Genomic DNA, 18,176 nt, shown 5'->3' on the forward strand with positions numbered 1-18,176 from the left:
GTTTCATGAATGAGTCTATGTTTGCTACAGGAAATGTCATTTTTAAATTCATAATATATATGTAATCTATAGTGTAGCTGTTAGTTTATTGGAAAAGCCTAAAGCTTCTGAAATTCTTTTAGAAGATGATATTAAAGGGGCTGATATCTACTCAAAAACTATTTTTAAAACAGGGATTTAGATTATTTTTTAAAAAGAATGTAATTCTAAGTAACTTTTTTGAGAATATCTTAAAATTGTTCAATATTCTAATTTGATTTTTAAAACAGAATTAATGTATCTAGTGATGAGCGAATCTGTCCCGTTTCGCTTCGGCATAAAATTCGCAAAAAGGCAAGAAAAAACGTGGAACTCATCCCGAAATGTATCCCTTTCTCTTATTTGCCCTTACTGCTGGCTCTGGAAACATTCTAGTAGTGATGGGTGGATGGGTGGATTTTTTTGCAAAACAGGCGACAAAATTCGCCGCAGAAAAATTCGCTGAGCGTCCAAAAATTTACACCCATGGCAAAAGAATTGTCATGATCGTCAAAAGAATTGTCTCACTTGTCAAAAGTATTGTCTTGTGCCAAAAAGTACTGTCTCTGTCATTAAAAGAATGGTCTCACACATCAAAAGAATTGTCGCGCGTGGCAATTTTTTTTTTTTACATACATATTTTCGCCATACCGAAAGGGGACAGATTCGCTTATCACTACAATGTAGTAGAAGCTCTAGAAGTGACATTTATGAACATAGCTGCAAATATGATGATGAGCAAAAATATTTGCCAGGCATGCTGATTTTCTTTTTCTGCAAAAACACTGCAAAATTTTCACAACAAGAAAAAAATGCTTTATTGAAAATAATGTCTCTTGACTTCAATGGATTTTGCAAAAAACATAAAAATGCTCATTGACTTTAATGTATTTTGCTCTGAAAAAATGCTCATTGACTTCAATGCAATAGCAACTAGTGGTCACACTAAAATGCATACAGATGTCAGGTTTATTGACACCTTTGTCACTGCCTGACTACTTGTGTCCATACATATATAGCTGAGCTAACTGCCATGGCATCTTCTGCTCAGTCGTGTGTAAGTGTAATGCTTGGGAATCAAGTTTTTGTCCCCAAATTTTAACTGAGAGTACTATCAAAGGTATGAAGTCCATTATCCAGAATGCTTGGGACTTGGAGTTTTCTTTCTACACTTTAGCTTACTGTGCCTATGATGAACTAAAACAATGTTAGCACATACCTTAGGGGGAGATTTATGAGTTTTTCTTTTTTTGAATTTTTCTCAGCAAATATTTGAAATAATGAGATTTATTAAGTACAAAATAGTTGAAAATTTGAATATAAAAAATTCAGAACCTAAAAGCTGCTGAGGTCAGGTAGAAGTCAATGAAATCAAAATTTTTATGATTAATTCAAAATAGGCATTAAGAATGAAAGATGGAATGAGATTCCACTGCGTTGTTCAGTTTGAACTAATTAATTCTTTTTTAAGTTTTAAGTTTTTTTCCATTTAAACTAAGTGCACATTTGAGATTTTCAAATCTGGTTCATATATTTTTTACAGTACTTAAAGGAGAAGGAAAGGCATTTTGGCATTTTATTGCCAGCATATTAGCCACAATAGTGCAAACTAGAATGCTATATTTATTCTGTAGAAAGCTTTAGCATCTCCGAGTAACCAGTCCTAGAAGCTATCTCTGTTTGTTTAAGATAGCAGCTGCCATTTTAGCTTGGTCTCAGTAGCTTCTGTGCTGATAGGTCAGATTACACAGGACAGTTGGGAGGTGGAGTGAGGAGAGATAGGAAAAAGCAAACTGAGCAGATTCTTGCTGTGCCCTGAAGGATTTTTCTGAGAGCAGGAAGTCTGACACAGAAAAACATGTATACACAAAAACAAAGAAATCCTTTTTTTTTTTTATAGAGGACTCAGTGCAGCTTTTCTGTGAGTGTTTATGGTTTTATCAACATGGACCTTTCTGATAAAGCTTAGTTACTTAGTGTTTACCTTTCCTCCTCCTTTAAACTTTGTTGCCCATAATACAATCAAATAAATACGTCTATAGCCATTTGCACTTTGAATTGACATTACAAGTAACTGAGTGTTTTCTCCTTAGTTAGACTAATCAGAAATAGTGTTTGCAAGGAAGAACTATAGCAAGTGTAAATGTTTTAAATGTTTGCCCATGGATACAAATTATCATGATATAAAATGAAAAACTAATGATTTGAACTACTAATGATTTGAAGACTGTGAAAATATAGCAAGGGCTCTTAGGTGACATCACAATTTGACACATCAGTGTATATGAAAGCACTAATAACACTAAAACCAATCATGTGCATTAAAATGTTGTCTAATATCAAAAATTGCTTTTATACAGTACTTAAGTATAACACCCCCCTTACAAGATAAGAATTGCAGTTATGCTGAAAGATAGCTAACTGAATAATTTGCAAATTTGCTAAAAGACAGATGACATTTATATGAAAATAATGTTTTTTCACCACAAATTGTGATTTTTAGATATTTTTCACTCTCACGTATTTCCAACCAATTTCTCACCCAAAGAATTCAGGCGCTTTGGGCACATCAGGGAGTATGGAAATCTTTCTAGCTCACCACCAGTTGTCAATATTTCTTAATTTGCTTTATCACTGCATTCTATGGCAATGTCACGCAATCCAAGAAAAATTTTAACAGACAGGCTTTGTTTTAAAAGAACAGAACTGTTTTTAGTACAAGAAGTTAATTTTGAATAATAGACAATGTGTGCCTATGCACACTAATCATATGGCCAAAAAATGCTTTGCTGAAAAATGCTTGATGTATTTTTTCAATCATATAATATATTTATTATATAGATACTTAGGGGCAGATTTACTAATCCATGAACGGACCGGAAGCGTCCGAACGCGGTTTTTCATAATGATCGGTATTTTTGCGACTTTTTCGTCGCCATCGCAACTTTTTCTTATGTCCTGCGATTTTTTCGTCGCCGTTACGACTTTAGAGTATATTTTCCGCAACTTTTCCGTCGCTGTCTCGAAAAAAATCTGATTGGTTTTACCGCCGTTTACAATTGCTCAATACGAAAAAATCACGCTGGCGACAAAAAAGTCGCTCAAAATACGATAAAGTCGTGACAGTGACGAAAAAATTGTGCAAAATACGAAAAAAACACGCCGGTGACGAAAGAGTCGCAAAATTCTCATTTTCAATCCGATTTTTTCCCATTCGGGATTCGGATTAGTGGATTAGTAAATGTGCCCCTTAGTTCTGTGCTACTTGGCTATTTAGAAGCATTTTGAGACAAGAGGGAAATTAGTTAGTTCTTTCAGGTGATAATCTGCTAATTTTTCTGCAAAGAGAACTGGCCCAGTTTTGTTTATTTCTAATTAAATATCAATAAGTAGCACTGCACTGCTCATAAAAAGGCGTTCATTTTAAAAAAGATATTAGTGGTCCAATGTTTTGATTACATTCCTCGGATACAGGAAAAAACTGCCCATATGTGTTCATAAAAATTTTATGAGCTTTGACTTCAATGTATAGGGAAAACACCAGAAATAGATTTATAATTTATTCCCCATCCCCATCCCATTAAATTCCAGAATAGGAAACCCTCTTCTTTTACGGGTACCGAGTCCAGTGCATGGAAGCACAATGCATTATTAAAGGAAAACTATACCCCCAAACAATGTAGGTCTCTATAAAAAAATCTATTGAATAAACCAGGTCATATGTAAAACCCTGCTTCGTCCAAATAAACTATTTTCATAAAAATATACTTTTTTAGTAGTATGTGCCATTGGGTAATCCTAAATAGAAAATTGCCATCTTGAGAATTAAGGGCCAGCCCTAGGGGTCATAGGATTCACAGTGCACACAAACAAGCCAAGGCACACATACTGTACATCAGTGATCCCCAACCAGTGGCTCGTAAGCAACATGTTGCTCGCCAACCCTTTGGATGTTGCTCCCAGTGGCCTTAAAGCAGGTGCTTATTTTTTAATTTCTGGTTAGGAGGCAAGCTTTAATTGTATAAAACCAGGTGTAATTGCCAAACACAGCCTTCTGTAGGCTTCCAGTCAACATAGGGGCTATTAAATAGCCAATAATAGCTCTCATTGGCACCTCCGGGAGCTTTTTTCATGCTTGTGTTGCTCTCCAACACTTTTACCATTTGAAAGTGGCTCACTGGTATAAAAGGTTGGGGATCCCTGCTGTACATGCTAGGCCCCATCAGCCAATGAATTGACAGAGTTCTGCCTTTTGCTTCTACACTACTTCTTGTTACATTTAGAGCTGCATCGCTCATCTCTGAGGGAGCACACACCAGCACAAAATGGTGGATCAAGGGAAAGGGCAAAGCTTACATTTCATCATGTAAAAGGGCAAAATTTACTATATTATATATATTACAGTTTCGTGAGAATCTGTTAGTTACGTATTCATTCTGGGGGTATAGTTTTCCTTTAATAAAAGTGCTGAACCAAATCTTTATCCCTTTTTAAGGAAATAGTCATTAATATAGTTAGTGACTGGTAGATTGTGATTTCAGTTTCCAAGCAACATTTGTTATTTGAAATCTTTTATGCTAGGATTTAATTATTTTAACCTTGTTTTATCTAATTAAAAACATAAAACTCATTATAACTGCAAAATATTAGCTTCAATCCCATTAGTCTTGTAGCTTTTCCTTTTAGGAGGGTTTTCGTAATAAAAATTGCTGTATTTAGTGCGGTAAAAAATGAAAATATTTGCATGTAGTCAGATTAACTTGATAAGTACATTAATAGAGTTATGAATGTCAGTCTGTGCCCTGCATGAAAAATGGGGACCATATCCAGTGGTAATTTGAATAATGAATTTATGGTGGAAGGCAGAGATATTTTAGAAAGCAATATTCCTAAAATTATCTTAAATTATAATTGCAGAGTTTGCTATTGGCGCTCTCCATTTTAATAAATGCAAATGAAATATATATTATAAACCATCCATTTGCTTCTTACAGAAAATGCAGATATATCATGAATTCTTTCAAATTTCTCAGATTTAAAAATGGTTTGTGTTCTTAGCATTAACTCATCGATGTTGTAATTAAAACAGAATTTTCAGATTTCTTTGCTGTTTGTACAGGACTATTATGCGTAACCATGCAAAAGACATAACTTGTTCAAATTCATGACAGGAGCAAGATATTTATATATAAAACATCATAAGAATAATTATTCAGCTCTAGGTAAAAGAAATATATTTTAAAACCTTTAGTACTTTACTGTACCTCACATTTATAAATGCCCATTTATAAACAGTTTTTCAAATTGCCTATGCAGGTTACTTTAGCTTCTCATTACTCCTACAAATATCAAAATACAATTAGGCCAGATGCTGATATTAAGAGATTTTTATAATTGTAATGTATAGTCCTGGCAGTTCTACACTGACCCACTAAATTACCATTATCCACTTTCTCTAGCAGGGTGGTAAGTGATGATAACTTGTTACCTACATTGGTCAGCAGTACCATATATTAACAGCATTTAGATGTATAACAACATGTAATAATATGCTTTTAAGTAGGTAAGATAAAGTAATAAATATACAGGTATAGGACCCGTTATCCAGAATGCTCAGGACCAAGGGTATTCCGGATAAGGGGTCTTTCCATTATTTGGAAATCCATACCTTAAGTCTACTAAAAAATCAATAAAACATTAATTAAACCCAATAGGATTGTTTTGCATCCAATAAGGATTATTTATATCTTAGTTGGGATCAATTACAAGGTACTGTTTTATTTCTACAGAGAAAAAGGAAATCAGTTTTAAAATTCTGAATTATTTGATTAAAATGGAGTCTATGGGAGATGGGCTTTCCATAATTCAGAGCTTTCTGGATAACGGGTTTCCAGATAAGGGGTCCCATACCTGTACTGTTTTTTTTCTCTAATTCCATTTCTTATATTATGAAACCTTCACCTTTATAAATGAAACAGTGATGCAGAAGCCTTAGTCACATGCCCATGAAGGGGCTAAATTAGCCCATGTACACAGTCTCCACTGCTCTTGAAACTATGCTAATGTACCCCCTTCCTGTACAACTTGTGAAAGGGACCTAAGCGATAGCCTCCTCAACCGATATTGGATCAAAGCCCAGTGAGATCTTCTTCAATATGACTGGAAAATTTAATAGGTGAGAAATGCATATACTTGGAGGCAAATTTACTAAAACTCAAAGTTTTCTACATTTTTTAAAATTAGAATAAACTCTTTTCCACAAATGTTTGACATTTATCAAAAAATCGGAACTGAAAAAGTACTTGTGGGAAAAAGTCACAAAAACTGTGACTTTTTTTAATTGTCATGCAATGAGTGCGGCTTTTTCAAGTTGTCGTACCCCTATTAAAGGCATTAACAGAATCTGCCATTACTAGGAAGGGCATTCCACAACTTCACTGCCCTCACCGTAAAAAAAAAAAAAATACTGACTGATGCCTGACTTTGTATTATCTGCATTTTATCTCCTTTATCTAATTTATTTAGAAAACATAGGGTTGATTCACTAAAGTGCGATAACGCATATTGCATGCTTTTTTGCGTCATGAGCTTTTGGCAACACAATATGGACTTTGCAGTGTGATTTATTCAAGTCTGTGTTGGCCCTAGAGTGATGTAGCCTCCAGTTTGCAGGGAAGTGGTCATTTTCAGTACAGTAGTTTTACTAAAGTTAGGGCGTGTATGGCTATTATGGCGTGTGTTTTTCTCACGCGGTGACAGTTTGTGTGCGCATTGCGTCAAATACCGCACAAACATCTTCGCAACTTAAATAATGCAAACAGCATCGCGTCTAAATTAACGCAAGTATCCTTTTAGTGAAGTTGGCGTGAAAAATTAGTATTAATAGCGCTCGTTTTAATGCACCTTAGTGAATCAGCCCTCATGTGTTTTCATTTTCAAAACTGGTCACAGTGGGTAATGTTCCTATTCACATTTTTACCCCATATTTCACTTTGCTAGTAAAAGCTGTAGGCTATCTAAAGAGACAACCCTAAACTCTTGAGTCAATAGGATCTATAGGTATCACATTTTATATTTGTATATACAGGTATGGGACCATTATCCAGAATGCTTGGAACCGCCGGTTTCTGGATATCGGGTATTTCCATAATTTGTATCTCCAGACCATGAGTCTACTAAAAAATTATTTGTTTTAAGTTTAAGATTTGCTTTAAATGGGGTTTATAAGGAGAAGACCTTCCTGTAGTTCAGAGCTTTCTGAATAACAGGTTTCCCTACCTGTATTGAGAAATTGCGGAGTATAGGCTGCATTTTAGTATTTGATCTAACCTTTCTCCGTTCACCACTGAACCCGCGCCATTTTTCTGCCTTTCGTACGATATGACTTAGTTCTTGATTTGACATTTCCAGATCATATGGAAGGTGAAACACCTCTTCATCACAGGTGATGCGTTGAAAAACATCCAAAATCCAACTTTCTTTGTGTAACCTACAAACAAAAGCCAGTGGAACAAGTTATTTAAAAATGTGCATTTGGGTAGGTTTTATTACAAACAACAAGGTAGTTTTTCTTTGCTGCTGACACTGACATTGGGAATCAGATAGTTATTGACATGTAAAGCCTACATTTGCTTACAACTGTCTCTGATCACTTGGTCAAGTCTCCCCTACCCAAATGGCTTAATTTGTGCTGCATATATCCCCTCCGCTTGCCAGCACCAACACATTTCCCTAAAGCAAATAGCAGCTTTCACCAAGTGCCCATTTTTTTCTCTGATACATAATCAGATACATTTAAATCTGCAAACAGTATACACACAGACCCTTATTCAGCGTCCATTTCATCAAGAATACAGGCTCACACAGGCACAACTGTCTCTGATAAAAGTTCTGCTTTGTTTGAGCTGAGCTCAGGAGAGGAGGTCAGGAGAAAAAAATTGAAGCAGACAGCTAGAGCTGAGTTTCTATGGAAACCAGAAATGCCATCTCTTTACTGGCTGCTAGACTGGGGGCGTGTTTAGTAGTCTGAGCTTAGAACAACTGACCATGCCCACAAGCCAGATGTCAAAGCAAATTCCAGAGGGGAGGGGGCTGAGTGGGTTACAGGAGGAGAAGGAAATCTAAGTGATTAAGGAGATGTTGCAGCCTTAAGCTGGCCATACACGTGGCGATCCGACGATGTTTCGTACGACCATCGGTCGCACGAAACATCGTCAGATCCGCCACACACCATTCAGGGCTGAATCGGCAGGTAAGGAGGTAGAAACAATAGGATTTCTACCTCCTTCTGCCGATTCAGCTCTGAAGGGAGAATTTTGGTCAGGCGCCTTCTATGGCGCCCGATCAAAATTTTCTAACTTGGCCGATCGGCGAGCCGACCGATTTCAGCAGCTTCCTGCGATATCGGTCGGCTCGCTGACATGCCATACACGCACCGATTATCGTACGAAACGAGGTTTCGTACGATAATATCGGTGCGTGTATGGCCACCTTTACTATTAACCTCTGGACAACCAGAGTGGCAGGTATTGAAAGATTTGAAAGAGGCTGTTCACTGATTACATTCTTGTGTGTGGGGTTTACATGTCCTTTAATTATATTAAAGAAGGTCATGTTTAAAAAAAAAAAGGGTGGGGGGGACTATACAAAGATTTTATATGTTTTTGTTCCTAGTTTTGAATGCAAGTTTCTAATACTTTTCACGTTTAGTAATTTCTTCATAAAACTCTCACACTGTTTCCCTCTCTCTTTCAAGTAGGTGGCACAAACTTACTTACAGATGCAATAGGATTTACTAAGGAGTTTCCTTCTTGCTGACACTGCCAGTCATATTTCTGTTATTTAACATACTGAGATTACTGTGAAATTGTGACTACCAATACCGCTCCATAATCAGAATGCAAACATACAGCTATTTAGAAGCAGCACACTAAAAAATTGTGTTCCAGCTCGTATTGCAGGAACAAGGAACAATGAGATAAATTTACACAGATTAGACAAGATTCTTGTTGGATAATGCTTCTGTATTCATTGGGCCTCCGGCATTTAAGATCCAGAGAGAAGATTTACAGCTCCCAGCTACAATTCTTAATAAAAACAATAATTTTATTTTAAGTATAGTCCTACTAAACATTTCCATTGTTGGAAATGTTAAAACTCATTATGGAAAAAAGTTGAGAAAAGTTAAATTATATACTGTATACTGAAAACTGGTGCAAATTATAAATGAGAGTTGGGTGGATGAGACCCTACGCATGTTCGAAAACCTGTATTACAGAGTCACAAAGAAAAATGTGTGTACATTGTGTGTACAATTGTTTCCATTAATAATTGAGATTATATTTACCCATACAGGTAAATTTGATAATATAATAAAATTTATCAGGTACCAATTCACCAATTCTAATTGTATGTATTCGTGTATGGGATACCCAAATACCCAGAAGAAATGACAGCCACAAACTGTAGAAAGAACACACAAGCTGCTGGATCATAATAAAACCCATTTACCCAGTGCTGTAAAGCAGAAATGCATGATTATTATTTTCATCATTAATTGAATCCCACCAAAAACAGAATCAATTCTTTTATATCTTCTAGTTATTAACTGGGGCTTGAGTATTGCATGATTCTTAATATTTGAAATTTTCCCATGCTCATAGTATTTATGTGTGTGTGTTTTTTTTTTATATTTAGTATGAAGTTACATGTAAAGGAAATTACAATATTGTAGCTCTATATTGGTTCGTACCTGAGAAAGTAAAGATAAAGTATAGAAAATGATATGATGAATAGCATTATATAGATCAGCAGGGTGATAAAGATCCCAGGAACTCCAGATTGGGTTGCTCTGTAAAATATCCAGTAAAGCTTAGCAGCATCAGCAATTGGATTCTCCGTACTGTATGCTAGTCTCTAAAATTCAAAAGGAAATCAAGAAATACTGTAGTTAATAGCAGGGCTTAAGTAAGGCTATGTGTGCAGTTAAAATAACAAAAACAATATTACATTGCTTTAAGTGGTTTTGCATTCTTAATGTTGTGCTTTTTGTTTAAAATTTTGATGACATAGTATATATGCATTTTAACTCTACATTTGGTTTAACACTATATTACATGTCTCATGATAAAGACTACACTATAGAGACATAACCTGTATGCTTCTCACATATTATGCCAGTAAAGCAAACGTAGAAAAATGCTCAATTTTGTGTCAAGTGATTTTGTTCCTCTTACTTTTTTGTGACTTACCCCAAGCAATGCATCCACTATAAATATCGTCAAAGGGTTAAGCGCTGTCCAGAGGCCAAGAGCAATGATAAACTTTGACAACAAAGTTGGAAAAGTGTCAAACAGCATCTGACAGCAGCATCTTAGAAGGATCATTAAGAGCATCACCACAATCAAAGCCATTGGTCCCACCACAACCATAGCAACCTCTTCTCTGGTGTGCATTAGAAAATGCTGGTATGTCAGCTCGACCGTATGAGGATAAAATCTAAATCTATAAAATAAAAAAGAATTAGTAACTACAACATCTTTAAAACTACTAAAGCTGTCATGTCTTAAAGAACAAAATATCCAAAGAAATAAATTAACTTCTATTTCAAATGTCAATCTCTGTCTTCTCTATTTCATATTTGTCTTTTGGGTTATTATTTTGTTGTGGAAAAAAAAAACGAATTCAAAAATATGTCTTCTAAGACCTGTTGAGATCATGTAGAAGTCAATGGCAGATGTCCCTTTTTCAGCTGGAAGATTTTTCTTCCTTTTCTGCCACGTTTAATTAATTTAATATCCATAGAAGAAGAGCTAGCTAAGATTTCATTATATTCAAGGTCTATTATATATTGGAGCTTACTTGATGACAGGAATGGAAATAACGTGAAGGAACAACCACTGGCTACCATAATGCAGATAAAGCCTTATAAACCACATCAAACACATTAGCAGGATAATGGACCAGAAATCATGGGACCTCCACTGACAGATATCCATTTCTGAAAATACCGCCCATATTATATAGGATGTGCGCTTCACAATCCTTTGGTACACACGCATTCCTTTAAGTGGTTGGCTGCTGAGACACAAATAGTACATGAAATCAAACAGCTGGTTAAACCAGTCAATACAAAGGAAGAAATGTTATAGAACACTATAAATATAGAATATAAATATTAATTATGGAATTAACAAAGCAATATACAATATGTCTGTATATTAGTAAAAGGCAAAATACTATTTGGTCACACTTACTGAAGAAGCAATATCTAATTGAACCTTTGGGTGTGGGTAGCTTAGAACCAGGGCTGGCTGGTTTGATGAGCAGAGAAGGGTTGCACATATATGTTTGAGCTTATGTCAAAGAAAAAAAGAATCAAGACACAGCCAATTTTCATTCAGATAGCCAACAAAGCAAGTCACTACGTGGTAGTAGAGTTTTTTTGTTTAAAATGGAATCTTCCCATTATTCATAGCTTTCTGGATAAGGGATCACATCTCTCTGCTACAGGATGTAGGCTGCTTATGTTACTGCTGTGTTTACTTGAATGATTTTCAGTTTTTTTTTAATCTTTTCAAGCAAAGCACTCAATGAAATACCTAAAGCACAATGAAGAATATCTGCTGCTTTTGCTCCTCTGCATTTTTTAAGGAATAGAAAATCACATCAGTACAAAGATGAGTATTGAATTGATAGAGGATAGCACAAAATAGGTTTAGCACTTGTGCTCATTACAAGGTGGAGCCAAAGCAATAGAGCAGAGGTATGAAAAAAACAACAAAAACACCCACAAGGTTTAACAAGAAAAAAACTCCCATTGAATCCAAATGTTTTTTTTTTTACCTTGCTAACCCTCCTTATCTTGTTTTTTTCTATTAAAAGGGTGGATCACCTTCAGGTTAACATTTAGGGGCACATTCATGAAATCATGAGTTTGAATCCCGAATGGGAAAAATTCGGATTGGATACGATAATTTCTGAAGATCGCTAATATCACGAAAATGCCTACAAAAAATCGTATTAGTCACAATAATATCATATTGGTGATCTGAAATTTTCGTACCGAATGATTGTAAACAGCGCGCAAAATAACGAAACAAATCTGCGAAAATACGCAAGGTATGAAAACTTAGAAAAAAATACGGTTTTGTTGTATTCGGCCCGTTTGTACTTTAATAAATAGGCCTTAGTATGCTATAGAATGGACTATTCTTGGAAACTTTTCAATTGGTCTTTATATTTCATTTTGTATCTTTTTGTTATCTTCTTTATTAATCTTTTCAGTTTTAAATGGGGGTCACTGACCCCGGCAGCCAAAATTAAAAAACCACAAATAATAAAAAATAAAGACCAATTGTAAATTGTTTCAGAATAGCACTCTCTACATCATACAAAAAGTTAACAGAAAGGTGATCCTTGATACAAAGAGTCTCAGCTATGAGATTAAGGAGGGGTACACTTTCTCATGCAAGCATGAAAATTACGGTAACAATTCACTTTATTAAACTTTGTACGTAATTTGGTTTCAAGCACAATAACTAACTTTTTTTTAATCTAATAGTGTTTTTCTTTTATCTATTCGGGGAAGTTTTCCCAGCAAGAGTAGAAAAGTTGTAGTCAGTTTGATTTAATCACATCAATAATTCCAAACCATGAAGCTCCTATCTTCCCAGTTCTCCTTTTAATTGCTTGAAATCCCAGTGGGTCATTTTTTTCAAAGATCTCTTTATAGGATTTTTTTTTCTGTTCATCTCTTCATATCCCAACTTCCTTTTCTTCTTCATTGATGTAATTTTTCCTGCAATGCTTCTGATATTTAATCGTTTTATTTACTGTTATTGATTTTAGCACACTCAAAGCCTAAAATTCTGCGAAAAGTTTTGGATACACAGATATGGTTATGGCAGTGTCTACATCACATGAAATCTCTTTTACAATCTTAATTATGTAATAATGAATGTAACTGCTTCTACGATTTTGTTATAGGTTTCTGGAGTAATACAAGGATTAGCGCAATGGCTCACAGGATAGCTTCAGGCCAGCTGCATTTCTTTATTAACCTAAACACACTGGGCCAAGATGGCTATAACCCCTCTTCATTGGTCCTGTGACAATAGCCTCAAATGGAAAAAGTAGGTTACATTTTCAGGCAGTCCTCATCAGGGATCAACACAAATGAAAAATGCGTGCAGACATTCACAGGAAGAAATGAAGAAGAAACATGTATCATAATAGCTTAACATGTTTCCTTCTTCCAGGCACTTAATTATTGTCCTCATATGGGCCGATGCATGGCTGCTAAAAGATATGACAGGTTAAACTCCTAAAATCTTAAAATGTGGCATTGGCCTTAGTGAAGGCAGGGGCAGCCTTGATAAGTATTTGCACTATTCACTTTGTTATATTTTCACTGTAGTCAGAATTTTGTCCATGACAGGTGCAGCGTTGAGTCTGCAACCCTTACCCTTTCCCCGTTTTACCCCCCCCACCCCTAACCTTTCTCCCAAACAACACACTTGGACACTGTACCTGGGAAGAGAAGGCCGCAGTTATTTATTTATTAACAATAAAACTTAACATCAGTTAACATTTGTAACATTATTAACTTGTACAAAACCGTTTGTATAACAAACATTTACAGTAACCAACATTTACATTTGCCCTGCACCCAAATGCAATGCCTGGTTCCTGCCTCCTTTTCCCCCGACCTAAACTGAGGCTAACTGCCGCTCAGGACCCCAGGCCTACCAGGCTAAACTCTCCTTGACAAGTTCCCCCCTTAAACTTCCCCCTGGGGGCACGGAGTAAGGTACCCTCCGCCAACTGCGACAACAACAACCCCCCTTTTATAGGGAGGGAGGGTGGGACGTTGCGAGCTGCTGATCCTCCTGCTGCCTGGAACTGAATGGAAGGTAGGACTGCCTTGATCGCCCCTCCCCCTGCTAAGCCTGGGAAATATTCAGGGCTCTCAGTGGCCAGCCACCAGGCTGCCCTCCTAGCCCCGTCATGCCCTGCTTCCCTACACTAGGTTCAGGGTCATTGGCCCCCATTCTAAAAACTATGGCTATCAGCCTCATTTACAACCTCAAGTACAGTGTGTAGAGTGCATTTTTTTTATATTGGCATGTTTCGCTTGCTGTTATTGTGCATGATCCACTGGGCACAAGTCTGCTGCTCATTTTCATGCAGTCCACAGAGGTAACCCTGGAATTACCAACCCAGGCAAATGGTGGTTCCATGTTAGAAGTGGTACATGGGCAGCTCATTCTAGGCACTGGACCTAACTACACCCCTAGATTGTGAAAGTGATGTCATGTATACAGCATACAATTATTGTGAGAAGCTTCACTCCCCCATATCCCCTCCACGCAGGCCCTCAGGTGCCTATATATACATACGGCCCTGCCCATTGGCATATATATGTACAGCCTTTGCTAGAGTGCCATTCATTAGGCACTAGAAATAGTGTCAGTAAACATAATGCACAGTTGGGGCCTTTGCACAAGAATACAAAGTGCATCTTCTCTGCACAGGGTTCAGATTCAAGCTTTATATGTACTGCATAACCCTTGCACCCAGAATTTAAAAGTGGCACCCTATTGACCTTTTTCTGACTTAAGTGCTTTTAGTTTATCTTCATCTGCAACAATACACAAAACAAAAATACAAAACAGTGCATAAAATCATGGACCAGTTAATAATTCACAATACCACCAATAAACTCCTATGGAACATTGCATACATTACATTCAATGTTAGTATCCCTTTAGAATAAATTAATGCCGCAAATAAATGGTTAAATACTGTAAGTTGATTGAAGAATGGTTTGTTATACATACTTACAAAAGTAATTTGTTTGAAACAGCTTTCACTAATAGATAAATCAAAATATGTCAAGGGAAGTTTAAATCAGAAACTACACGTAGGTCCAAACAACACTTGAAATTAGCAGTTCAAAAACAATCAGTGGTTTAATTAGCAGTTCAAATGTAATATCATGTTACTCTTAAATCCTAAATCGAATTTATGGGTATAAAAAAAAGTTTTATTAGCAAACATGAAATTGTACTGTATATAAATGCCATAAAGCTGGCAGCATATAAACTGTAAAAACAGAAAGGCTTATATTCATGTACTATGTAATTATTTGCTGTGGTGAAATTTGTTTTCTATTTATAGGGAATTTCCAACCAAAAACGGTGTTTCCATAATGAAAGAAAATAATTCTAAGCAACTTTCCACAATACATTAATTTAAAATATTCAGTTGTTTCAAATTTATTTGCACATATATTTAATACTGAAAGCTGTTTCTCTCTGGCTGTATGTTCTGTATGGACTCTTGAAACAGTTTAACACAAGCCAGTTGATTAACAGACCTGGAGGGAACCTAAATACTGCTGCTATATTGTTTTTTTTAAACCTGGAGTCAGTGCAGAGAAAAGATAACTATGCATAGGATTAAAAACTTATTGTGTTTAGAACATATTAATTTATGATAATTGTGCCTATATTCTGGTATTTATTTGAAAGCCTCCAATGTAGTCTTCATTTGTTAAAGCTCCATACACTGTTGTACTGAATAACCAGATCTTTAAATACAAATGTATGTGCTGTCACTTTAAAAACATGCTCCTGCTAATGCTTAAAAATCCTAAAACACTAGTAGGGGGCGTATTTATTATTCTGTGTAAAACTAATTCGCCGAAAAAACGGAGTAAAAAGCTGTGTAAAATAAATGGAAAAGATCGCCATCTGAACGCCGGATATTACGCTGTTATTTTCCATAAGTTCCGGTGGAAGAAAAAACGCGTAAAACAATTACGCCGATTTTACGCCATTTTTACGCCATTTTTACGCCATTTTTACATGGCGAAGCCTGGCAATGTGTGGCGAATTTTCTCGCTGTTTTTTACACAGCATAATAAATATGCCCCTTGGGGTATATTTATCATGCAAAAAAGTTTAAAAAGTGGAGTGAAACATCACCGGTGATGTTGCTCATAGCAGCCAATCAGATGCTTTGCTTTGGTTTTCTAACATTTGAAATCTAATTGATGATTGGTTGTCCTGGGCAACATCACCGGTAATGCTTCACTTCACTTGTTACACAGCATGATAAATATACCCCTAGGATTCCCACAGCAGGTTGCGCCAATAGGGCCTAGGGTACGATGGTGGGGGGGTACTTACCTCTTTGCCTGCTTGCCACTAGAGATGTAGCGAACCTCACAAAATGAGAAGGCGAACTTTAAAACCTAGAAAAGCCATTTCTGGCCAGAAAACTGATTTTAAAGTTGTTTAAAGGGTGCCACGACCTGGACAGTGGCATGCAGGAGGGAGATCAAGGGCAAAAATTTCTCTAAAAAATACGTTGTTGACACAGCGTTGCGTTTTGTGCTGTAAAGGGCAGAAATCACACTACATTTCTAAACTTGTGTAATAAACTGCTTTTACAAGGACTATTGGGTTACAGCAGATGAGATCAGCAGGACAGCTGTCCCAAGCAGCTACATACAGAGCAAAAAAAAAAGTAGAAAGTAGATTACTAGTCAGCAAAGCTACCTAAACTGTCCCTTAAACCCCTGCACAGCTCTCTCCCTATGCTAACTCATCAAGCACACACAGGCAGAATGTAAAATGGCTGCTGGTCTTCGGTTTATATATGGAAGGGAGTGGTCCGGGGGTGGTCCAGGAGGGAGAGCTGCTTGATTGGCTGCCATGTATCTGCTGGCTCTGGGGAGAGAGGTCAAAATTTGGCTCCAGCTAAGGCGAACATCGCTAAAAGTTCGCGAACTTGCGAATACCCGATTTTCGTGCAAATAAGTTCGCCGGCGAACAGTTCGCTACATCTCTACTTGCCACTAGTTTTCAGGCAATGTCCTAATTCTTCATGAGAAGCTGGGATTTGGTGTGCGCCAGCATGTGGGGGGGTGAGGGAGCGAAGGACGCAAGTGACATGTGCTGCCTTTTCTGATCAGAATGAGGAGCGAGCAGGTTATGCGGATGCTTGCCTTGGGCCCTGATAGCCACAGCTGACTTGGGGCAAAATAATTACACACTAATATTATATGTATATGTAACACAAAACACACTCTGAAAATGTTACAACTTGCATATGATTTGCGAACTTTGTTTAGACAGGTCATTTATCAACAGCAGTAACCCATGGCAACCACGGGCAAATGTGCCCAGTGTTGATAAATGAGCCCCAAATGCAGGAGGTGCAACTCCCTGTTTGGTCACAATCACACTGGAACTCTTAGGGGAAAATGTTGCATTGTGGGTAAAAAAATTGTGATTTGCATCCAAAAATGTTACTTTTTCTGTTTAAATAATGTCCTTTCTGGAGTTTCTGGAGACTTAAACAGTGTTGTGTACCCTAGATAGGGCCTTTATAAATACAGAATTACCCTTACTGTCCTGTATCATATACTGTATAACCCTTTAATTACTGGCCAGTGTGCCCTCACTGTATGCCCTCACTGCAGCAAACTGGCATTGCCATTATAGCACATTGATGCCGCTATAGGCATTCTCTCTTATAGTCATATACTGTATATTATTACATGTTTAATGCATAACCTATGTTAGTTACTGACATAGAAAACAGAACATGGTATGTACAGAATGTTGAGAATATTAAAGGCTACATATAGCATTATGCAGCAATTTTGCTTTTACAGAAGGAATGCCACAGAGTGTTGTTTGTGTCTGTATCCCATCTTTATAAGTAAGTTAGCTGATGGATTTAACATCTAATAGCAATGCATTGCCAAATGTAATTTCCTAAAACTAGAAGCTGCTAGGAATTTCAGTAAATATGAATTACTGCAGTGAGCAGATATACCGCCATTAATGATTATTGCTGTTATGAGTTCAGGTACATTAATGCTTAATAGTAGTAATTAAGATTAATTGAGAATAAAAGCTTTGTAATTGTATGGGTAATGTATGATTTTATGCAATTTGGCTTTTGTTATGGAGCAGCTACATAAAATAAAGAATATGGTTCTTTCTACTTATATTAGATCAGTCTATTCTACCAGTGATGAACAATATGCAGGATTTCTAGGGTCTTGCATTTTGGCAGCAAAGTAAAACTATTGTTTATCTTAAAAGGTTGAAATAAACTTCTGCTCTGTAACAGCCTTAAAT

At 36.5% G+C, this 18,176-nt stretch overlaps 1 protein-coding gene across 1 annotated transcript in view; it reads right to left on the reverse strand.

Annotated features, from left to right (window-relative positions):
• The window catches only part of LOC101732008, a 76,399-nt gene that overhangs the window by 19,713 nt on the left and 38,510 nt on the right, over positions 1-18,176 (reverse strand). The window contains exons 7-10 of the mRNA XM_031904472.1: positions 10,879-11,097; positions 10,269-10,521; positions 9,770-9,933; positions 7,348-7,507 (exon numbers count right to left, since the gene is read on the reverse strand). Coding sequence (XP_031760332.1) covers positions 7,348-7,507; positions 9,770-9,933; positions 10,269-10,521; positions 10,879-11,097 — 796 coding nt within the window. The remainder of the gene's footprint in view (positions 1-7,347; positions 7,508-9,769; positions 9,934-10,268; positions 10,522-10,878; positions 11,098-18,176) is intronic.

The sequence above is a fragment of the Xenopus tropicalis genome, chromosome 6 (assembly GCF_000004195.4).
Source record: "Xenopus tropicalis strain Nigerian chromosome 6, UCB_Xtro_10.0, whole genome shotgun sequence".
Taxonomy (NCBI): Eukaryota; Metazoa; Chordata; class Amphibia; order Anura; family Pipidae; genus Xenopus; species Xenopus tropicalis.